This window comes from Macrotis lagotis, chromosome 3 (assembly GCF_037893015.1).
Source record: "Macrotis lagotis isolate mMagLag1 chromosome 3, bilby.v1.9.chrom.fasta, whole genome shotgun sequence".
Classification (NCBI taxonomy): Eukaryota; Metazoa; Chordata; class Mammalia; order Peramelemorphia; family Peramelidae; genus Macrotis; species Macrotis lagotis.
This window is the reverse complement of record NC_133660.1, coordinates 118,634,576-118,660,081: the sequence shown is the minus strand read 5'-3', so window position 1 is coordinate 118,660,081 and position 25,506 is coordinate 118,634,576. Positions and strand designations below refer to the sequence as shown.

Genomic DNA, 25,506 nt, shown 5'->3' with positions numbered 1-25,506 from the left:
ATGCTGCCTCAGACAGGACACTAGCTGTGTGACCTTGGGCAAGTCAGGGTTTAGTGACCTTGCATCCAGGGCCATCTCCAATCGTCCTCATTCATATCTGACCAGATGAATATGAAGCTGAAATTGAAGCTGATGACTTAGCACAGCACCTCCTCACTCAAATCCAATTCATCCAAATTCCACATCCAGAGAGACAGCTCTCTGATGTCATGGTCTTCTTCAAGAATTAGGGACAAACATTATTATTAGTTTCCTTCCTTATCTCTTTCAATGAGATCTAATTTTGCTTTTGCTTTATTGGAGATCAGGATCACTAACCAATATTTTTTTTACTTCAGATGAAGCATGATATATTTTTACCTGGACCCTTTGTATATCTCTCCACTTCAAATGTGTTTATTGTAAACAACATATTGTACGATTCTGGGTTTTAATACATTTACTTACATCTTATGGGGCCATTCATTCACATTTATAGTTAAGATTACTAATTCCATATTTCCCACCATGCTATCTCTCCCCATTTATGTTTTCTCTCTCCTTTCCTCTTATTCCTCCTCACCAAAGTTTTACTCCCTTCCCCCTTTACCTTTTCTTTTAAAAATTTAACTTTCAGCTTATTGTCACTTGTAACTTTACCTTCCCTTTGATCAGTCCCTTCTTCCCTTATCTTTCCCTCCCCATATCACCCCCTTCCCTGTAGAGTAGGATAGATTTTTTTAAACCCAAGTGGGAATGTACCTTATTCCCTCTCTGGGCCAAATCTATTGAATAGAATTTACTCAGTGTTCATACCCTCCCTTCTTTCCCTCTAAAATTATAAATCTTTGTGCCCCTTCACATTTGTTATTTATCTCTCAAGTTCTATTAATCAGACATCCTCAATCACAGCTTGATTAGTTGATTGTTTAATATGCTTAAAGTGTTATCAAAGTACCATCACAGATTAATTTATTGATTGTTTGATAAGCAGCATTGCCTCAAAGTCACTAAGTACCCTCCCCTCTTCTGTCTCATTAAAGTACATTTTTCAAGAGTCTTGAATTACATCAAATTATAATCATATTTTTACTTTACCTTTACTTTACTCTCCGAGGAACATGCAATCCTCATAAGACAAAGTATCATCCAAAGTCAAATCATTTTATTAACTGTTTGTACACCTTCCCCCCAAATAGACTTTCTCCTACACTTCCCCCCTTCCTATGAAGGATACTTAACCCTTTGTTAAGTAAATATGGATCAATTCAAACCCTGATTTAATTAGCTATAAGAATGTCAAAGTTCTTGAAGTACTGAGATCCTCTGAAAATCTCACTTAAGGACTTTACAATTGATTGTAACTTATAGGAGACAATAATTCAGGACCTTCCAGCTTATGATGCCCTCATCAAAGATAGTGTTAAGGGTTGTGAGCATGCCAGAATTAGATTATGTCAAAGGTAACCGAAATACTAAAGTTTAAAGTAAACACCCCTGTTTTTCATCAGGGCTTTTTGTCTCAAATATAGTGATACCATCTTGAACCTCTTCAATGGAGACACAAGAACCAAGCATACTTATAACCTTTAAGTCCAATGTCTTCAACTATATTTAACACTTTAATTATAATTACCCTAAGAGAAATACAATTCTCAAGACTTGTAAGCGTTATATCTTCCCTTTGAGGGTTGTATACAATTTGATGGTCTTGACTTTTTATCAGGAAATTTTATAAATCCTCTATTTTCTTGAATATTCATCTTTCCCCAGAAAGTATATGTTGAATTTTGCAGAGTACTAAATTTTTGGTTGTAATCCCATGTCCTTTGCCCTCTGATATATGGTATTCTAAGTCCTCCAGTCCTTAAATGTTGGGACTGATAGATCCTATATGAGTCTGATTGTTTTTCCTTTGTATCTAAATTGCTTCCTTTTTACTGCTTACAGTATTTTCTCCTTTGAGAGTCCTGGAATTTGGCTTTAATGGTCCTTGGAGCTTTTATCTTGAGGTCTATTTCTAGAGTAGTTCTGTGTTTTCTTTCAATGGTTATATTGTCTTTTTGTTCTAGCAGATTTGAACAGTTTTCCCCTGATAATTCCTGAATGATATTTTCCAAGTTATTTTTTTTTAATTTAGGTTTTCTAGTAGTCTGAAGATTCATAAATTATCTCTTCTGGATCTATTTTCCAAGTGGTTGTTTTTCCTAAAAAGTACTTTACATTTTCTACAATTTTTTCAGCTTTTTTATTTTATTTGATGAAATCTTGCAATTTCATAGCTTCATTGATTTCTATTTGATCAATTTTAATTTTTAGGGTTCTATTTTATTTAATTAACTTTCATGTTTCTTTGTTTAGTTGGTTTTTACTTTTAATAGAGTTCATTTCTTTGGTAAGTTTTTCATAATTTTCCTGCACAACTCTCATTTCTTTTTTTTTCATTTTTCTTCTTCCTCTCCTTTGCTTTTTAATTCTTTCTTAAGCTCTTCTATGAGCTTTTGGATTTGAGTACAATTCATAGACTCTCTTTGAGACTTTCCCTGTGAATAATTTTTCACTAAATTCTTCTGCCATGGCATTGTTATTATCTTTATCTGCATAGTAATTTTCTATAGTAAATACCCTTTTAGCTTTTTTGCTCATCTTCGTTGTTTTAGCTCTGCTTTCAGGGTATAGGGAGTATAGACCCAAGCTTTTTATGCTGCAGCTAGGGTCTGATCCCTGGCGTGTTGTTGGTCAAAATTCTGCCTGTGCAGTGCTTTGTTCCCATCCCAGTCCTGTCTTTTGCCCTGTTGTTTCTGGGAGACTTTATTTGGGGTTGGTATCCTTCCTGCTAGCTTACTATCTAGATGCCCAGACCTATGCTGTTGTTGAGCAGTCAGGACCTGAACTGTGCTAAGGCTTAAAGCCTTCTGCTGGCTTTAACTCTTTCCCAACTGCCTTGACTTTATTTCCCCCTTTTCCCCCAAACAACCAGAAATATCATCCACAATGTCTCCCATTGAAAATTTCTTTGGAGAAGGTGGCTTAGCCCTACGTGATCTAAAATTATATTATAAAGCATCTGTCATCAAAACTGTTTGGTATTGGCTAAGAAATAAAGTGGTTGACCAGTGGAATAGACTAGGTGTATAATCAGGAGATGATTATAGCAATCTGCTGTTTGATAAACCCAAAGAGTCCAGCCATTGGGATAAAAACTCCCTCTTTGATAAACTGCTGGGATAATTGGAAGTTAGTATGGAAGAAACTTAGATTAGACCAACACCTCACATCCTTGACCAAGATAAGATCCAAATGGTTACAGGACATAGACATAAAAAACAATACTATAATCAAATTAGAAGATCAAGGACTAGTTTACCTGTCAGATCTATGGAAAGGGGAGCAGTTTATGACTAAGGAAGAGTTGGAGAACATCACCAAAAACCAATTACATGATTTCGATTACATTAAATTAAAAAGCTTTTGTACCGATAAAACCAATGTAACCAAGATCAAAAGAAATGTAGTAAACTGGGAAACAATCTTCACAACTAATGATTCTGACAAAGGACTCATTTCTAAAATATACAGAGAACTGAGTCATATTTTTAAAACAAAAAGCCATTCCCCAATTGACAAGTGGTCAAAGGATATGCAAAGGCAATTTACAGATGAGGAGATCAAAGCAATCCATAGCCATATGAAAAATTGTTCTAAATCATTATTAGAGAAAAGCAAATTAAAGCTTCTTTGAAGTACCACCTCACACCTCTCAGACTGGCCAATATGACCAGAAAGGATAATGATCATTGTTGGAAGGGTTGTGGGAAATCTGGGACACTATTACACTGTTGGTGGAGCTGTGAACTCATCAATCCTTCTGGAGAGCTATTTGTAACTAGGCCCAAAGGGCAACAAAAATATGCATACCCTTTGGCCCAGCAATACCACTACTGGATCTATACCCTGAAGAAATGATGAAAAAGGGTAAAAGCATTACTTGTACAAAAAGTATTTATAGCAGCCCTGTTTGTGGTGGCAAAGAATTGGAAATCAAGTAAATGTCCTTCAATTGGGGAATGGCTTAGCAAACTGTGGTATATGTATGTCATGGAACACTATTGTTCTATTAGAAACCAGGAGGATGAGATTTCAGGGAAGCCTGGAGGGATTTGCATGAAATGATGCTGAGTGAGATGAGCAGAACCCGAAAAACACTGTATACCCTAACAGCAACATGGGAGTGATGTTCAACCTTGAAGAACTCACTCATTCCATCAGTGCAACAATTGGGAACAATTTTGGGCTGTCTGGAAAGGAGAGTGCCATCTGTATCCAGATAAGGAGCTGTGGAGTTTGAACAAATTTCAAGGACTATTCCCTTTAATTTAGAAAAAAAACAGATATCTTATTTTCTGATCTTGTTACCTCTTAGACTTCTTGGTTCTTCTTTAAGGATATGATTTCTCTATCATCACACCCAATTTGGATCAAGGTACAACATGGAAACAAAGTAAAGACTGACAGATTGCTTTCCGTGGGTGGGGTGGGGGTGGGGGTGGGGGTGGGAAGTAAGATTGGGGGGGAAATTGTAAAACTCAAATAATATCTTTAATAAAAATAAATTTAAAAAAAGAAAAAAAAGAAAAAAATAAGAATAAATAAAGAAAATTTCTTTCAATCTTTTCCTTTGCCTTGCCGGGATCTGTAGCTTTGAATGTTAGTGTAGAGGCTTCTTTTATCTTTGGTAGGGAATAACTCTGGGAGCATGTTAGCTTCACATTACCATCTTGACTCTACCTTGATACTTTCCATGAAGAAAAATTTTATAAAAGGATCTTTGATCTGCATTTATACTTCACCAGTTCTCTCTCTAGAGATAAATAGCATCCCTCATCATAAGTTTCTACAGAATTGTCGTGGATCACTGTATTGATGAGAATACCTAAATCATTCATAGTAGATCATCCTACAATATTGCCATTACAGTCTACATTGTTCTCCTGGTTCTGCTCATTTCACTTTGGATCAGTTCATGTAGAAGAGGGGATAGGAGAGAAAGAGAGGAGAGCCCTCTTCTCTTTTCATAGAGCATCACACTTTTACTTAGAGGTACTCTGTCTAAAGGAATATAGAATTTTGATGGTCCAAAACTTGTCCTGGCAAGTTATCTTACAGGTCTCAAATCACTCTGATTCTAAACAATTAGCTAACAATAGGTGCCAGGCTAATCCTTACTTGGAAATTGTTTGCTACTGATTGGCTAAAAGTGAATGAAAGTGAATCCTGATAGAACATATCCAGGCCCCATTCTTAGATCCTTCTTGAGAGATTTCAGTTCAAATCAAATCAAATCCATATTTATAATCACTAATTGTAGCATTAATTTAAATTCATATATTTCTATTATTACATTAATACGTTCATTTGTGTTTTCATTAATTAACATATATTTAAAAACACATATTGACAATTCCTAACTGATAATTTCTAACTCTATATCATATTTTCCCCTACTTCCTTAAACAGTTAATTAATTGCCAATCTCTTACCACTTTTTCCTGTCTGAAACTTTTCTCCTAACTTTATATAGTTGTGTGTATTATCTTATATTAAATTAAGTTACTGGGTTTTTTTCATTTTTAATCTTTTCTACTTACAAAGAATCAAACTTCCACATAACTACAAGAGTAAGGTTGGTGGGTCTGCCCTCAACTCCTTCACAATTTTTCTACATGACCCTTAAAACATATTTAAAATAATATTAATACAACCCCAAATTGATGACAATTCAGGGCTGTGAAAGGAAAGGATCTTTTCCCCTTAAATGAGGGCAAAAAGTATTTGGATGTCCTCTCACCAGCACCCGGTTATTGATCTACAAAATCAAGTTTCTTTCTAGGCCATTACTCACCAGTCTCATATCAGAGCAGGGCATTCCTTTTGTCTTCCTTTTTTATGCAAAAAAATAAAGAAAAAGAAAAATCCCTTTGTGGCTATTTAATTTCACTTTAGATGAATTTGGAATTCACTTTACTACCCCATTAAAAAATCAATAGTGACTTTCTTTCATCAACCCTTGTAGATTACAGTTCTGGGTCCCTTGGTAAGCACTTCAAGGAATTACTTAGAGAGGATGTTACCTCCAAAACTCACAATCTAAAAGATGGGAAGAGAATTGTTTAAAATTAAATTTCCTTTTGTAAATTTGATAACTTGGAGAAGTTTCACCCTATTTTTTTTTAGTTGTCACAAAGCACAGATAGAATACTTTCACAGTTGTCTCCATTTCAATATTGAATCTTCATCAAAAGAGCCCCACAAATCTCTCTGGTAGAGCATTGTACCTGCCAGAAATCTAGGCTCTTAAGAGAATTCTACCTACAAATGATTTTGGACCTTGCTTCTTTAAGTATAGCAGACTGATCTGGTTCAAACAGATTCCAAAGTAAATCCAAGACACTCAGTTGTTATCTGTGTACATGTATCAAACCACAATATATATCCATGGCAGGTCTCAAGAAGATCTCCCTATTGTGAGAGCAAAAATTCAGAAAGATACAATTCAAATACTCAGAACAGACATATAGACTTCATGAGGGTGAGAAAATACCAGGTTCTTTGGAAAGTTGGGAATGAATTCCACACATAGCCATTCCTGACTCAGAGATATCAGAACATGAAAGTTTGTTACATATTACTATGGCTTTAATGTAACAAATAAAGAAGTTAGTAAATTAGGTAGTAAGAAGGGCTAGATTTCTTAAGGAAATCTAGCAAAACTAAAAGAAAAAGATTGAAAGTAAGTAAAGTAAGTTTCAAGATTACAAGCAGCAACCTAGAAACTAGACAAAGCAAAGAAGAAAAATAATGAGAGTTGCAAGAGTTCAGCAGCAGCAGTCATCAAGGGGAAAGCATCATAAGGAGAGAGAAGCATAAAATAATTGGGGATAGTTGCAAGATGCTTGCAACTGGGCTGCTAACAGCAGCAGCCATCAAGGGTAAGAGTATGGTTTATACAGAGAAGCAACTATGATGTTTTTGCTGGAAAAGGGGTAAGTGATGACTTAGGGGGGAAAGCTGAGGTAATTCTTATTAACTCAGTGGATTTACATCTCAGTACCACTGTTTTAATTGGATAGTCTTTGGGGCACCAACTTCTCGTAGTTTTTTCTTAATATTTAACTATACCCTGAAGATCAAAGTATACCAGAAGGTAGCAGTGTCAATCTTCTCTTCTGGTAAAATAGGTTCAACAACGGGAGCTATTTTAGATAACAATGGGATGAGAGTGGGTGGATATAGATGGGTCTCAAGTAGATTTTGTGAGGTAATAAAATGGGAGTATACCTCAAGTAATTTCTGTGAAATAACTCTGAACAATGAAATGGGAGGCTAGATCAGGAAAAAAAATGGTTAATAATGGAACATTTTCCTCTACCTAATTTATTTTCCCTGCTACAGAATCAACTATGTTTACTCAGAGAAGATGAAAGATTAGAATCAGAAGTTTCAGGTTGAGGGGAAAGTCAAAATCTTAACTTACTTAGAAATTGTCCTCTTTCTAAGTAGCAAAATTATATAATTGAGTCATGAAAAAAGAAGCTATATTCTAAGAGACCTTAAACTAGATACTGTCTCTTTTCTTCTAAAATCCATTCCTGATTGCCATAGACCATGGTGATTAAAATGTTCAAAACACATAATTTCTGAATAATTAAGTCATTTTAGAAATAATTCCAGTGTGTTTATTAATAAAAGGATGTCATTTGGCCATCTCTTTTGGACCAAAGATGTCTTGTGGCTGTGAACTCACAGTGTTTATGCCTTTGGAAGAGCATATATTCCTGATTAGTTAATAATCAAGAAGAAAATGAGCATTAAAATAAGAGATTGGGTTGTATTACAATGAAAGTCTTGGGGTATTTGACTCATATCACCCAAATATTAGCCAAAAACTCTTATTAATTTTTATATCACTTGTCTGACAAAAGGGAGGATTCATGTTTTTCGAGACTTGTCAAGGGTCAACATAATGAACTAAAATCCTGTTAGTTTAAACTTTGACTTTCTTTTACTGTCTGATTAGATCTTTAGGCTGAGTAAGTCTTCTTGAGAGAGATTTCCATACTGATTTAATTCTTGATGAGTAGAATAGTAGTAAAGGGAAAAAAATTTGGTTCTGATTCAATAATTGTTAATACAAGACAAAAATAATCATTTTTCTCTCAGGGAAATTGTTTCACCTTGTCTATGAACTCAACACTGATAAGGAAGAATTTGAAATAATAATTCAGATCTATTTTGCCCAATTATATACCAATAAATTTGACAATATATGTGAAATGGATAAATATTTATAAAAATAAAGCTTCTCAGATTAGCCTAAAGGGAAATAAAATGCTCAAATAACCCCATTTCAGAAAAAGAAATTGAAGAAACTATCAATAAACTACCTAAGAAAAATTCCCAGTTCCAGATGGATTAACAAATGAACTCTATCAAACACTGAAGGAACAATTAATTCCAATTCTAAATAAACTATTTTAAAAAATAGAAGAAAGAGTACTGCCAGATTCCTTTTATGACACCAATATGGTGCTGATACCTAAAGCAGGAAGAGCCAAAACAAAGAAAATTATACATCAACTTCCATAATGAACATTGATACAAAGATTTTAAATAGAATTTTAGCAAGGAGATTACATCAAGTTGTTACTAGGATAATAACATCATGATAAGGTAGAAAATGTAGGAGGTAGATAGGGATGGTTCAATATTAGGAAAACAATCAACATAATTGAACATATCAATAACAAAATTAACAAATCATATGATTTTCTCATAGATGCTGAAAAACTCTTTGATATAATACAAAACCCATTCCTATTAAAAATACTAGAGAATATAAAATAAATAAGAGTTTTCCTAAGAAATAATAAGCAGTATCTTTAAAAAATCATCAACAAGCCTTTTATCTAATGGAAATAAAGTAGGAGCATTTCTAATAAGAGCAGGCATCAAGTAAGAATACCCATTATCAACACTACAATTAAAAATAGTATTAGAGCTTATAGCTTTTAAGAAAACATAAAAAATGGGAAAAGTATCACATGTTCCAAAATATTCATAATAGCTCTTTTTTTTAGTGGCAAAGAATTGGAAATTGAGGGGATGACCATCAACTGGGGAATGGTTGAACAAGTTATGGCATATGCATGTTATGGAATACTATTGTTCTATAAGAAATCATAAATGTTTGGCTCTAGAGAAGCATGGAATGAATTACAGGAACTGATGATGAGTAAAGGGAGCAGAACCAATAGAGCATTGTACCCATTAGCAACAACATTGTGAGTTGAACAGCCTTGATGAATGCATCTCCTCTCAGAAATTTAGAGAGCTAGGACAATCACGGGAGACCAGCTATTGACAACTGGGTAGTAAGCTATTGACAGGAAGGGAAACTATATCAAAACCAAACCAAAAAACCCCTTCAGAATCTAAATGAACACTACATTCACTGTTTAAAAATTTCTCTCATGCATTTCTTTCCTACCTCATGATTTTTTTTCTTTTCCCTTCATTCTAACTCCTCATACTGAAAATGACTAATCTGTAAACATGCTAAACACAAATGTATATGTATGATATTCATCTGACTTATTTGCTGCAGAGCGCAAGGGAGGGGAAGGAAATTATGAAACTAAAAAATATGTATAATGCATGTAGATTAATGCTGAAAAACTTTCATAACATTTAATTGGAAAAATAAAATATCAAATAAAAAAGGAAAGATACTTTTTGCAATAAGAAAGAAAATGAAAATGAGGGAATTAGAATTAGTATTGAAGAAGAAAAACTTTCACTCTTTGTAGATGATATGATGGTATCCTTAGAGAAAACTAGAAAATCAACTAAAAAAGCTACTTGAAACAGATAACTTCAACAAAGTAGTAGGATATAAAATAAACCCAAAGAAATCAACAGCATTTCTATATATGAACAAAAATGCCCAAGGGCAAAAGATAAAAAGAGAAATTCATTTTAAAGAAACTATGGAAAACATAAAATACTTGGGAATCTATCTCCCAGGACATACTCAGTAACTATATGAAGATACTTAGAAAATATTTTTCACACAAATAAAGTCAGATATAAACACTTGGAAAAACATCAGTTGCTCATGGTTAAGCTGAGCTAACATAAAAAAATGACAATTCTACCAAAATTAAATTAGTTATTCAGGGTCATATCAACCAAACTACCAAAACTACCAAAACTACCAAACTACCAAACTACTATTTTACAGAGGTAGAAAATAGTAACAAAATCCATATGGAACAACAAAAAGTCAAGACTATCAAGGGAATTGAAAAAAATGCATTGGAAGGTTGACTTAGCTAGACAGATCTAAAACTATACTATAAAGCATCAGTCATTAAAATTGTCTGATAAAAGAATTAGAGTAATGGATCAATGGATTAAAGTTAGCTGGTTGATTCTTATCCTTCATTATCAAAGAAGGCCAAAATGATATCACTCTGTTTGAGAAAAATTACAGTGTGTCCTACTGTGGCTGATGAAATCAATATGAGTTTGGAATGTTCTACTATAAGTTGGGCACAAATAGTTCATGTGAACTTCTGGGGTGGGTACTCTAAACTTGGACATTTGTTACATTTCCTTTGATCTGCTTCAATTCTACTTTTTTCATGGAGTGCAGCCCCCTCACTGATGAGGACAGGCCATGCTGTGTTGTCCTGTGTCAGCATTTCCTGAACTGTACAGTCAATTCTAAAATTTTTCAGTGAGTGTCTTTGTGCATGCATAAGTTGGATTTAAGTGAAGTAGAGCTGTATGAAATCAACTGCCTTACTCTCTCTTCCGAAGTCATCATGATCCAGCTTAGCAAGATAGAGTCAAGACAACTGGTGATGGCTTTAGATGCCATTGAGTGACCTTGGCATCTCTAATGTCTAACCAACCTCTAAGTGCTCCACAGCACCTGCTTCAGCTGGCTTCATGGCAGTTGGTAAAAATTGCTCTCCTCTGCCCATTCTACCACTGGAAGACTTCACATGCTTGGGGTAGACAACCCCCACTACTCACTGATGAGTTTGAGACTCCCTCAATTACCCTCAGCCCTCCTGCCAAAATGGTTTATCAAGGTGTAGCCATTGTGCATGCTACAGCATTCTGGAGCCACAAGTGAGAATTAGGTAGCTCAGATGGACATCAAAGATGGAAAGGAGCCCTGAAGAAAGCTCAGCAGCCTTCACACCAAGGTACTAGTCTTCCTTGAATACACCCTACATCACCAAAAAAGAAACAGTAATAAATGACTATAGTAATCTACTGTTTGACAAACCCTCTGGGATAAGAACACACTATTCAACAAATCTGCTAAAAAAACTAGAAAATAGTATGGCAAAAACTAGGCAAAGATTCATACCCTATTCCAAAATAAAGTCAAAATGGATATAAGATTTAGGAATAAAGTTGATATCAATTAAGAGAGCAATAAATGTGCTTTCTGTTGGATCTATGGAGGGGGAGAAATTTATGACCAAACAAGAAATAGAGAAAAATTTTAATTGTAAAATGGATGATTTTGATTATATTTAAAAAATTGCACTAATAAAACCAATGCAGTGAAGAATTGTAAAAAAGCAGAAAGTTGGGAAACAAGTTTTATACCTAATATTTCTGATAAAAGACTCTTTTCCAAAATATATGGAGAATTGAACCAAATTCAATGCAAGTCATTCCCCAATTATTAAATGGTCAAAAATATAAATAGGCAGTTTTAAGAAGAGTAAATTAAAGCTATTTATAGTCATAGGAAAAAAGGCTCTATTATTGATTAGAAAAATGAAAATTAAAACAATTATGAGGTATCAACTCACACCTATCAGAGACTAAGATGACAAAAGAAGAGAATGACCTATGTTGGAGAGTATGTGGGAAAACTGGGACATTATGAACTACTGTTGGAACTATGAACTGATCCAGTCATTCTGGAGAGCAATCTGGAACTATGTGCAAAGAATAATAAAACTGTTCATATCTTTTGATTCAGTAATACCAATACTAAGTCTATATTCCAAAGAAAGCATTAAAATGAGAAAAATTGCACATATTAAAAAATATTTATAGGCTCGGCTAGGTGGCACAGTGGATAGAGCACTAGCCCTGGAGTCAGGACAACCTGAGTTCAAATCCAGTCTCAGACACTTAATAATTACCTAGCTATGTGGCCTTGGGCAAGCCACTTAACTCCATTGCCTTGCAAAAAATCCTAAAAATATATTTATAGCAGCTCTTTTTGCAGTGGCAAATAAATGGAGATGGAAATTGAGGGGTTGTCCTTCAACTGGCTGAACGAGTTGTGGTATATGAATGCTATGGAGTACTATTGTTTTATAAGAAACCATGATTGATAAAACTTTAGGGATTGGTCAAACTTTAGAAACCTGTTGTGGATAATGCTACCCATATCCAGAGAAAAAACAATGGAGTCTAAATACAGAGCAAAGCAAACTTTACTTTTTTTCAAACTTCTTTTATGCTTTTTCTTTCTTTCTCATGTTTTTTTTTTCTTTCCCCTTATTTCTCTTTCACAAGATGACCAATATGGAAATTTGTCAAACACAAATGGACATGTACAACTTTTACCAAACTGTTCCCTGTCAACTGGAGGAGGGGAGGGAAGGGAGGATGGTTGAAAAATGTGGAATTCATAAATTTGTAAATGAATGAATACTGAAAAGGTACAATTGCAGGCAATTGGAAAAGAGAAATAAAATTTCAACTGGAAAAAAATTGTCCCATATTGTCCTTTTGTAGGTTCTGTCATTCCAGAACTTGTTTTGAGGTATTATTTTAAAGGGTTTTTTAATATACAAGTTTGAGAGAACTCAGATGAGTTTCTTCTTTTTCTCCCCAATCTTGGCTTTACCACCCATGTCTTAGATGGCAAATTTTCAACTATAACAAACTAGCTAAGATGAGCCTTAACACTATTCAGTACATATCTTAAAAGCCAAATCTGAAAGAACCACTGTCTAGAACAATGCCAAGGTCAAAGAGGGTAGAAAATCAGAGTGGAATAATCTAATTCCTAAAGACAGCTGATGACTGACTCAGAGGTGACAGCTCCTAATATAGCACTATCAGACTGACTGTTTTCCCCTGAGATCTTGTAGCCATTATGAGTCATAAATTGTTCCACTCCTTAGTATCTAGTAGTAATCTAGAACATGGGATTATATAATTAAGTCTAGAAGGAATCCATTACTCTGAGAAAAGAGGTCCAAAGAAAACTTGTTAATGGTAATACAGCTTGTGAGTAACTAAGTTTGGATTTGAATCCAGTTCTTCCTGAATAAAAGTTTATTTTGCTGCTATATAAAGTCAGATTAGTGATTACCTAATTCAATTCTCATCATTCTTTATTCTACTTTAGTCAATGTGGAGGTATTAAAGGTGGAACTCTCTGACCTTAGAACTTGTTTTATTGATAACCTTATTTCAAGATTCTTACACCTCAGCAGATAAGAGATTTTTTATCAAAAACCTTGCTGACACTCAGAAACTTTTATTGCTATTCAGTTGTTGTCCAATTATTCAAGACCTCATTTGGGGTTTTCTTGGTGAAGTGATTTGCCATTTCCTTCTCTAACTCATTTTACAGGTAAGGAAACTGAAGCAGAGTTAAATCACAATCAAGGTCACACAGTTTTTAAATGTCTAAGATCTGATTTGAACTCAGGGAGCTGAGTCTTCCTAACTCCAAACCCAAAATCCTATCCATTGTGCCATTTAGTTGAACACTCAAAAACTACTTGCTAGCAATGAAACCTCACAAAGAAGCAGGTAAGCAGTATCAACATCTTATAACTGGGACAAATAACAGCAGAGCAAGTACAAAGCCTCAAGTTCTCATGGATGGAGATCATTTATTTTATTTTTTGTTGGATTTTTTTGCAAGGCAATAGGGTTAAGTGACTTGCCCAAGGTTACACAGCTAGGTAATTTTTCAGTGTCTGAAGCTGGATTTGAACTCAGGTTCCCCTGATTCCAGGGCCAGTGCTCTATCCCCTGTGCCACCTAGCTTTCCCATATATTTTCTATTCTTTAAATATCCTATCCCTTCAGCAGGTTTATATTGTCATTTTGTCACAATTTACCCTACACAATATCCCAGAAAAACTTCCTAACAATGCATTTAAAAGTGGAATGGGTCTGCTTGAGATGTGGTGAGATTCCCATGTCTTTGGAGATCTTCAAGCAGAGGGCTGGTTGACCATTTGTCAAATGTGGCATAATGGTTATTCTATGCATACAACTAAGACTAGATAGCTGCCTTCTAACTCCCAAATCCTGTAATTTTCACCCCACTTCTATGGCATGACCATGGAAGTATCCCTTCTTCCTCAAAAAAGGTTTGAAGTTAAGGTCCACATACTTCCTATTTTCAAACTGTCACAAAATCCTATAGATATTTTGATCTTTGCTAACTCAGACCCTAATCATCTTGAATATGGTTTACTCCTTTTGTTACTTTTCTCTCAATTCATAAAAGAAGGTACTTCCACTCAACAACCTCCAGTATATTGGTTTATGTTTTGCCACATTCTGCCCAGAAATGGTTCAGAAAAGATTTTTGTCCAGTGCTGAATTCAAGTTCAAAGTGATACCGTTTGCAAAAGTGAATGGAAATCATGCTACTGAATGTCAGTTTGGTCCTCTTCCAACTGAGAAAACAATCCAAGACTGGCTATGGAAAGAAGAAATCTGACTGAAAATGCCCCAGCAGAAGGCAACTATGAGAGGCAAGTCATCCAAATGGCCTGAGTTAGAGAGGGCATTGAAGAGATGGAGTGGATGGAGTGGAAGAGATGAAGTTGAATTCCTGTATCCACAAAGATGATTCAGCAGGAGGCAAGAATTTCTGATGAAAAAGAAGTAACTGATTTCAAGGGAGAACACAATCGATGTTTCAGGTTCATGAAATGGAATGGACTAAGCATGTGTTCACACACCAGACTTGCCCAGGGAGTGCTTGTGGTCAACCACAGACCAGAGCACAGGCAGGAGAACAGGCAGAGCCTCTCCTAAGACAGGGATTCATCATCCCACACAGCTGAGGACAAGCTAATGAATGGGAGTTTAGACAGTGATGAGGAGTTGGATGAATTTGATGTTGAATAAAACTTGAGTTCAGTAACTTGGTGTAATATTTTTTTCAAATTGCAGGGCCCCAAATTAAGGTGTGTCTTATAGATGGGGAAATATGGTAATTAGTTTGAAAGTGCTTACAATCCAATCAGGGGAAAACAATACATTTGCAATTAATTTATTAAAAAAAAAAAAGCATGGTGAAAGCCTAGTGTCCTGGCTGACAGAAGCCAGCCCAAAGAACTCCTATATTATCCAGGAAGATGGAGTCTCAGTGATCCAGGTTTTTGACATTGAATGAATTTAAAAAAGAGAAAACTTTTGGTTGATTCTCTCTTGTATCAAGCCTCTATGAGGCATTATGTAACTCTGAAACTTCCATTAAGGGGTAGGGGTTGGCTGACCCTTCCTAACCAGCAACATGGAAACCATTCTCTTGTGGCAGCTAGAGTTGGTAGAATGTATTAGTATAGAGCTTACCTCTATGGCTGACTTGTGGTTCCTTTCCTAAATAGATAGCTAAGCATCAGTCTCAATGTGCCCATATCCACTCTTTGAGGGACTTGTGTGTTTGATAGTTTGGTAACTCCAAGAAGTAAACTGGCAGCAAAGGGAGTTTCTTCATCAGAGAAGATGACCATTGATGGGAGGAGGACTCCAAAACTTCTGATCCATTTTACCAAAAGATATAAACCAGTAGTTCTTGGTACATTGAAGTTTGAACAGGAGTGTTCGAATGTAAAATGCCTATTCAGAAGGCCTACAAAATTCTTTATGTTCTGATGAAGTTTAAACATCAGTTCCCAAAGAGTATAAAAATAGCTATTAAGTTATTAAATCCTGTTGTAAGTTATTCTTATTTTTTTCCTTAGCAGGCTGTTTATTTATTTTTAAAAATCCCATTTCTTCATTTATTTATTTTTCCTACCACATGTATTGGTAGTTTTCAACACTTTTTTTTTACATTTTTATCCCTCCCTTCCTTATTCACTCCTTTTCCCTAACAAAAAAACAAACAATATAGGTTCTATATCTATAACCATGCTAAACATAGATCCTTATTAATCATGTTGTAAAAGAAGAATCACATCTAAGTGGAAAAGGAAAAAAATTATTTCATTGTGCATTTAGTGTCTATTAATGTTTAATTTGGGGGTAGAATGAATTGTCCCATCTTTGATTTACAATGTACTTTCCATGGACCTGTACATGATCTGAAAACTAAGCTTTAAATGATTTCTCTTGGAGTAGTGGGATGGGGGATTTCATGAAGTGGAGAATGTGAGGAGAAGGACCCTAAGCCTTCAACAAAGAGTTCAGGCTTCCCACAACTAATCCTATGTTGAACTGGATTAAGAGTAAATTGAGCCCTCAGAAAGAGGGAGAATACCATGACCTTGTGACCCTTAGACTCAGCAGAAATGCTTCCAAAAAAATTTTTTTAAACTTTGTTTTTCTTGCTTTGTTTGGTTTTGACCTGTATTTTCTACATGTATTAAAGAAATGTGTTTTGTGTGAATAAAGACCATATGAAGAAAGACACTATCTGAATTCAGAAGCAGTTTATATATTACAAGAAGTAAATGTGAAATAATGGGGGTGAGCGGGCACTGAGATAAAGGTAATTCAGAAAAGACTTCATGGAGAGGGTGGCATTTCACTTGATCTTAAAGGGAACTAGAAATTCTAACAGGTTTGAAATGAGTCAGGCAATTGTTCAGAGCAAAGGGGGCAATCTGAGCAAAACTAAGAGATGTGAGGCAAAAAACTGTGTACTTGGGACAGAAAAAAATTAACACAGATGACTACTGTAGTCAATAGATTTTGTAAATCCTTAATTGTTTAAATGTTCCTCATACACACAGAGAGAATGTGAACTTCCTGAGGACAGGATTGTTTCATTTTATTCTTTGTATCCCAGGAACCATTCCGAGTACCAGGTACTTAATATGTGCCTTTAATTGATTGATATGTATATTTGTGTATACTCATAATCATGAATATATGCATGTATATAAACACAAATTATATTCAGAAAATAACCTATATTGAAATGTATTATTACTATAACCAAGATAATTTTCTCCCTGTTAGACTGCTATGGCTATCTCATTCTCAATGAACTATGATAGTGGGAAAACTATGAATGGTATTTGAAAACACTTTATATCTTTCTCACAAAAGAAAGGGGGGGGGGATTAAATTAAATTGTTTTCCTCATGCGGTTGCACTTCATTGACTTTTTTCCCTTGAGTGTCAGTGACCCTCCCTTGTCTTTGATTTAGTCCATAAGACTCTAATGAAAAGAACCATTTTGTTTAGGGATTTTCATACACAAACCTATGTGCATATATTAAAATATATACATATATACATACATATGTGTGTGTGTGTGTGTGTGTGTGTGTGTGGCAACAAAGGTAGCTATATCCACATATAATTCAATACAGACTTTTATGAAGTATCTTAGAAGGTGCCAAGCACTGTGTTAAGAATCTAGAATAAAATGACAAAAGGTAGAGTAATATCTATACTCAAAGAGCTTGTACTCAACTGGAGGCCAACCATAGGGACATAGATGAGAAAACACCAAATATATACAGTGGATGCTATAGAATAAGTATTTATTAAGTATATATCATATTATAGATACTTTACTAAGTGCTTACAAATATTAACTTACTTCTTACTACAACCCTAGGAAGTAAGTACTATTATTATCATCTCCATTTTTTACAATTGAAGAAGGTAATATAGATAAAAGTTAAATGATTTGCCCAGGGTCAAACAGGTAGGCAGTGTTTGAGACTGGATTTGAACTCAGGTTTACCCAACTCTAAGCCTAGCACTCTATCTACTGCATCATCTCACTGTATCATAAGTGGAGAAATCCCATTTAAAAAAACAAAACACTATCTACCAATATAGCCTGCCTTCAGCTCTGCAACTTACAATCTGAACTGGTAGAAAAACTGTAGCGCTCCGCAGCTAGGACTCATTCAGAAATAAGACTCAAACACAGGTCATCCTGAATCCAAGACCATCTTTTTTTTTTTCTATGTTATATCATACTGCCTTCCTAGAGTCAGAGACTATCTCATTTATACTTACTTCATTCAAATATTTTTTGTATAGTTCACGCCGATTCATATTAAACCAACTCGTTTGAAAAAGATGAGTTTGGAACTTGTCTGCTACAATTCCTCTCCATTCAATGTATGAATTTCCTGTTGGACAATCAATGCAAATTAAAACAATATTGATATAGGCAAACTACCTACTAATCATGTTGTTTAATGTCACAAAAAGCAGACTAAATCATCTTTAACTGTTCAATTTCATACATTAAAACCCATCTTGCCTAAGAAAAATGAAGAAATGATTATGATAGAGAATAAGACTTTCATTAAGTGCCCTCTCAGGAAGGAAATCACACTCTGACATTTCATTATATACTCAAAAGACGAATTGATTAATATAATTCAGTCTCTTCTTTTCTCTGCTCAGGACACTGATACATTAGAAGCAGAAGGCAGAAGAATTCTAAGAAGAATAGTTATCCAGTTGGCATAGTGGAGAAAATATCTGAATTGGAATCCAGAAGATCTGAGTTTGAATCCTGTCTTAAGACATTTAATGGCTCAGGAAGACATTAACCATCATTGTACCTGTTTCCTCATCATAAAATGGGGATAATGATAGCACCTATCCTGCCCCAAAGGGTTGTTGTAAGGATCAAATGACATCCAGTAAAACGTTTTGCAATCTTTAAAAGGATATGTAAATGTAAACTATAGCTAGTATAATATAAAATCCTTAGGATTTTCCCATAAATTCAGTATGTCTCTGAGAGCAGGGATTGCTATGGGGTTTTTTGTTTGCTTATTTTTTTAATGTCTTTATTCTCCTCCCCTGCCATCACCCCCTCCCCATAGAATCAATAAGTGTCTTTGCCCCATAGTAGCTTATTAATAAATTCTTGGATTCAATTGAAATTCTCAGGACTGAGAAAAGTACTTCTACAATGGGAAAAAGGTGTTTTTTTTTTTCTTAAAAGGTTCTTGAAAGGAAATCTAGACTTTCTTGACAGTACAAATTTCAGGTTTATTGAACAAACTAAATTTCTATAATGTGCTTAATAGAATTTAGTGAAGAGTCTATCAACAATGAAAAAATACTATGTAGAGATGTAAATGCCCTATCATTCCAAATATTTCTTCTGCCTAGTGACAGTTATTATATGATGTCTCTAAAGTGAGTTTCAACTTGGACATAAATGAAGTATAAGAATATTAAGAATTATTTCATAAACCCTCCAAGAAAATAACAACTCTCATTCTTACACTATGCTAACTCTGTTACTCAACTCAGGATGTCATACATTTTCCATTCTACTGGTACTGACAGACTTCTAAATTTGTTTTTCAATTTATTTCTGCTCTTCCTGATCTCAGTGAAGTCTAATCACCCAGAAACACAGTTGAAGTCAAAAGAAATCGGAGCAATTCATTTCATGCAACTTCTTCATCTTACATATTAGGAAAGAGGTCCACAAAGATTAAGTAGCATAATTATAATTAGAATACAGGCTCATTGACTCTCTATTCACTAGTGTTCTGTTTACCATCCTAACCCATTTCACCTGTGCCTTCTTTTATATCTCCAACCAGAAGACAAGCATTCAAAGTGCAGGGAAATATGCCTTTTATTGTTTCCCCTGCCATGTCTAGTATTGTTCCCTGAATACAGTGGGTAATTAATAAATACATGAATAAAGAGGAAATGACATCATTAGTTTTACACATAAATTGTAAATTGGAATTATAGACTAGATTCTAATTAGAAATCTGCCTCTGACATCAAACTACTCAGTGGAATCCCAGGAATGAACCAGCCAGCAATTCGAACAACCAAATCATATCATAACATTTGGAATTCAGACAGGGGATGGTTACCTATTTTTCCTAATCTCTCTATACACAAAAACATAATGCCAGGAGAAACAAACATCAACCATTTTGACTCCTCAGTTCAGACAATTACCACATGTACAATTGTTCTAGGGTCAAATACATAGGAAGTCTACATGAAAAGCCTAACTGAATAACTGGTTTTCCTCTACTAAAATGTAATCTAGGTGATATCACAGAATATGAAGGTTCTAGTTGATCATATGAGATAAGATAAAGTACTTTGCAAACCTTAGAGTGCCTTAAAAATTTTGGCTGTTGATATTATTATCATTATCATTATCGTCAATAATAATTATCATTTTCTCAGTGGCTCATTTTCCAGTGATCTAGGAAACAGTTTTGAATTTTAATACTGATCCCTGAGGCTCAAGTAGTAAAATGTTTATTCTAATCACAGTCTGTAAACTCAATAGCATGGTGGTCATGGTGCTGGTGGTGGTAACAATGATAGCAAACATGTATAAGCAGCAGTATAATTAAAGTAAGTTCAGTTTTATGCAGAGTAAGAGATCATTAATATAGTATGATTTCTTGCTTATTTTTTAAAAAAAACTAAGACAATGGGGTTACATGACTTCCCAAGGTCAGACAGCTAAGCAATTATTAAGTGTCTGAGGTCACATTTGAACTCAGATCCTCCTGATTCCAGGGCCAATGCTCTATCCACTGTGCCACCTAGCTGCCCTGATTTATTGCTTATTAATATACTTAATGCCAATGGATAGAGTGCTAGACCTGGAGTTCGGAAGACTTATTTTTCTGAGCTCAAATCTAATCTCAGACCCTTACTAGTTGTATGACTCTAGACAAGTCACTTAACCCTATTTGCCTCAGTTTTCTCACCTGTAAAATGAGCTAGAGAAGGAATTGGCAAACCAGTATCTTTGCCAAAAGAATTCCAAATAGATCGCAAAGAATCTGCTACAACTGAAATGACCTAATTACAAACTTATAAAGTACTGCCAACATTCAGCTCATTTAATCATTACAATATTGCTAATGAAATAAATAGTAGGGCAAAAATATGTTAATTTTGCAAATAAGAAAATTGAATGTGATAAAGGTTGTGATTTTCCCAAGGTCATATAGCTAGTTAAGATAATAATGTTTACATATTACTTCTAATCTGTCTACACCTCCTATTCATTCTATTTTCCCCCTCCTCCTCCTTCTCTTCCTCCTACAGTTAGCATAGTGCTTACTTAGATACCTGATGCCAGTAACTATTTCCTGTCATCGTCATAACATCCGTGAGAGATATATGCTATCATTATTTCTCATTTTACAGAAGAAATCTGAAGCAAAAAAAGGTTAAGTAATCTCTCTAGTACCAAATAGCTAGTAAGGACCTGTGGCTTCCTTTGAACTCAAATCTTCTGATTCTGGTTCTGGCACTCTATAGGCTACCCAATGGCAGTATTGTGTCTTAAATTCTGGTCTTCTGAGGTTTTGATCTAGCTTCTTTCCATTGCACTATAAGAAAAAATTTCCTGTTGAATCAGAAAACCTAGGATCAAATCCTATTTCTGCATGATGAATATTGAAATGCTTCTCTTGATTGTACATATAAAACCTATAGCCAATTGCTTGCCTTCTCAATAAGAGAATTTAAAACTCAAATTTTTAAAAAAATGAATGTTAAAAATGTTTTCATGTAATTGTAAAGAAAAATAAATCAAAAAATCCTTTCTCTGTCATTTATGCTACCTATGTGAACTAGTTTTCCTGGTTTCAGTTTCTTTACACACTAGAGAGACAGGAAGGGATATGGACAATCATTGTCAAATTTTCCATGTGAATATCCATCTTCAGAAATTAAGAAATGCTACAATTTATCATTTGATTTATTGTTTTCTTGATTTCTAGACCTAAGAAAATGATGAAAAAACTTAATAAAGCTGGTTAAACTTAAACAGTTTTACATTTTTTTTTTCTCCAGAGAATCAGTTTTTAAACATTTATCAGGTCACTACTGGAGTCAGGTGACCATTAGAGTTCTTTATAGCACTAAATGTCTATGTTTAAAAATATATATATATATATATATATATATCCTTCAACCTACTAAATTGACGCTTAAAAATTCTACAATTATAGTTTCATTTATTTGTATTAAATGAAACATTTTCTCTCCCCTAGGAACAGGAAAACTTACCCACAACCAATTCATCTAATAACAATTTATCTAGTAACATTTTTGTCTGAATTTCAATTTTCAAAAAATAAGAGAAAAATTGGCCTTCTTTGAAAATTGAATACATGAATATAGACTCACAAGGGAAGGGGGGAGAGTTAGCATCTTTTAAGCATTTTTTGCATCTCTTGAAAGTGGCTTTTTTAAAAAAATATTTGTTTTCTTTTATATGCATAATTCTTTATAATTCTATGAGCCCAGTATGGTTTTTCTAAATCCCTCCTGCATCTTTTTAAGGAGGTGCTAATCCCTTGACCATTTCACCTTCTGTTTGGGGTGGTTAAAATGAATGGGACTTTTTTCTCAAGTTAACATGAATGATACTTTTTTCTCAGTCACTGGTGATATCTCTTTGATAAGGTGTAAATCTGTTTGATTTTGGGCATTCATCTTGCCTTATAAAACACCACATTAAGAATGACTGATTGACAAGTAAATGTCCTTCAATTGAGGAATGACTTAGCAAACCATAGTATATGTATGTCATAGAACACTATTGTTCTATTAGAAACCAGGAGGGATGGGAATTCAGGGAAGCCTGTAGAGATTTGCATGAACTGATGCTGAGTGAGATGAGCAGAACCAGAAAAACACTGTACACCCTAACAGCAACATGGGGGTGATGATCAACCTTGATGGACTCGCTTATTCCATCAGTGCAACAATCAGGGACAATTTAGCACTGTCTGCAATGGAGAATACCTTCTGTATCCAGAGAAAGAACTGTGGGGTTTGACCAAGGACTATTACCTTTAATTTAGGGGAAAAAACTGATATCTTATTGTCTGATCTTGCTATCTCCTATATTTTATGTTTCTTCCTAAAGGATATGATTTCTCTCTCATCACATTCAATTTGGATCAATGTATACCATGGAATCAATGTAAAGATTGACAAATTGCCTTCTGTGTGTGGGGGGGGGGGGAGGGAAGTAAGATTAGGGGAAAACTTGTAAAACTCAAAATAAATAAAATCTTTAAGTAAAAAAAAGAATGATTTATTGAATCATGGTTAGTTATGCACTTAAACTATGTTCTTGGACTTCATCTTTAAGAGGAGTGCTAGAGAGTTAGAGGGAGAAGTCAGCAGCAAATGACAGAGAGAAGAAATTTGCCAGATATACCCAGTCTTAGTTATTGTGCAGGCTCCCTCCAGATGACTTAGTAAAGTACCTTGCCCCTCTGAGTAAACCCTTGCCTCCAAGCAAAAGACATTATTCAAACAAATGATGAATCCCTGTCTTTGATTTCATCTACATATCTTCATTATCATCCTCCTATCTACTATTCCTAATTAATTCATCTTCCTGCCCCTTTAAAAACTCACCCTCTCCTCAGTTGAGTTGAGGTCTCTCTTTGGGAAATCAGCCTACTATTGGGAAGTGTAATCTCCCAAATTAACTTTCATGCTCCTATACCCCTCCTTATATCATTTATTTCCTGATGGCAGTAGCTGCGGCTACTGCTATTTCCAACGGCCCCCACCTTCTGCAATTTATGTCTCCTTTAGCTTCTGCTAACCATAGTAATACATAGGTAAACCTTTTGGTCCCTAAATACTTCTATATCAGAGTCAGTCCTTTTGATTCAGAGAAACCTGGGCATAGGGGTTGATGAGATTGATTGGAGACAAACTTTGTAAATCTTTTGTTTGCATTGTAAAGGGAATCTTCCTTCCTTTATCATCTAATTTAGGCAATACCTGAGGGCCTGACCTTCAACTTGGATTGCATTGCTTTTCCAAGAAGTACAGATCCTGAAAGACCACCCAAAAGGGACCCCTCCCCAAAAGGCAAAATCTCCAGTGAGGGACTTGGGTCACTTCCAGGTCACCACCCCCTCCCATGTACTTGGGAAGAGAACTTAAGGGGAAGGAGGAAAGGGCTCACTTTTTGACCTTCCAGTTTCATGTTGAATGCTGGCCAGCTTGCAATCCATGTGGTCTTCTCTTAAACTCTTTTTAATTTTTCTATCCCTTTCTCAATATGCTGTAACTTCCTCTAATAAATCTCTATTTTCTTTCCAAAACCTGCATTCCCGAGTCTGTCATGATTCCTCGCAGGGCAGAACTGAACCCAAGAAACAAATCAGCAGCTACACTTTCATGAATTCATCACACATATGAACCTAAAACTAGACCATACCCTAAAAATATTTTTAAACAACATTCTTAAACTTTAACCCCACAACATTTTTAAATTTCATCAGTATGTACTAAAAATGCTTGTACATTGAGAATTAACTTTTCAACTATGTATTTATTACAATACATCCTCTCCTTAAACTGTGAGCTCTTTAGGGGCAGAAATGGTGCTTTTTATCCATCTTTCTGATCCTTACAACACTTAAAGTGATGCCTTTCAAAAAGCATGTAATCACTATTTATTGCTGAAAAAAAATGAACCCTAACACATAGATTTTCAGATACCTTGGAATATGTGTAGGTCAAATACATTGACCAGTAGAATTAATAGCATATTATCATTCCAACAAAAGCAATGATAACCAAAAAAACTCCTTTTGTTTAATGAGTTTAAAATGCTTACAAACATAAGAATTAATGCTTGGCATATTCCCATGCCTGAAATGATGATTTCAGATAAATTTTGTTTCCCTCCTTCCCTCCCTCCTTGACACCCAATGAATGGAAAAAAAAAATTCAGGACTTCAGTCTCTCAAGCTCTTTCTACTGAACTACTTCTCTCAACCATGAAATCATTAGCCCTAAAACATATTGCCCCCATCTGCCACCATTTAGGCAGTAAGGGCATCAGCATTTTACCCAGCAATGAATCCTTCCTATAGAGTCTAAGAAGCATTCTGGCTTCAGTAGCCTTCAGGTCCCAGGAGACTATTTAATTCCCAGCTTGGTCTGTTATCTTTACTTAAGCTCTTTACAATAGTTTAATGCCTGTGTGTTAATTGAGCATCCAGTTTTAATCTTTAGGTTGTTACAAACAATAAATAGTTAGAAAACAGCATTAACAATTCTTAGTTTAATTACCTATATAATTAAAAAGGGGGTCAATTTAAGTTGACAATCAGGGTCTTAATTGTTTGAATAATTACATGCTAGAGGCTTGATCTGGGCTATTGAATTTCATCTGTTATCTTAGTTCAAATTAGAATTGTAGGAGTTGATAATAGTAGCAGTTTGCTTTAAAATAGCTTTAAGGCTAGCAAAACCCTT

At 34.8% G+C, this 25,506-nt stretch overlaps 1 protein-coding gene across 2 annotated transcripts in view; it reads right to left on the bottom strand.

Annotated features, from left to right (window-relative positions):
• IQCM (IQ motif containing M) overlaps nucleotides 1-25,506 on the bottom strand; it is a 620,635-nt gene that overhangs the window by 356,611 nt on the left and 238,518 nt on the right. For both annotated transcript variants that reach the window (XM_074229157.1, XM_074229156.1), the window contains exon 7: nucleotides 18,262-18,377. In XM_074229157.1, coding sequence (XP_074085258.1) covers nucleotides 18,262-18,377 — 116 coding nt within the window. The remainder of the gene's footprint in view (nucleotides 1-18,261; nucleotides 18,378-25,506) is intronic.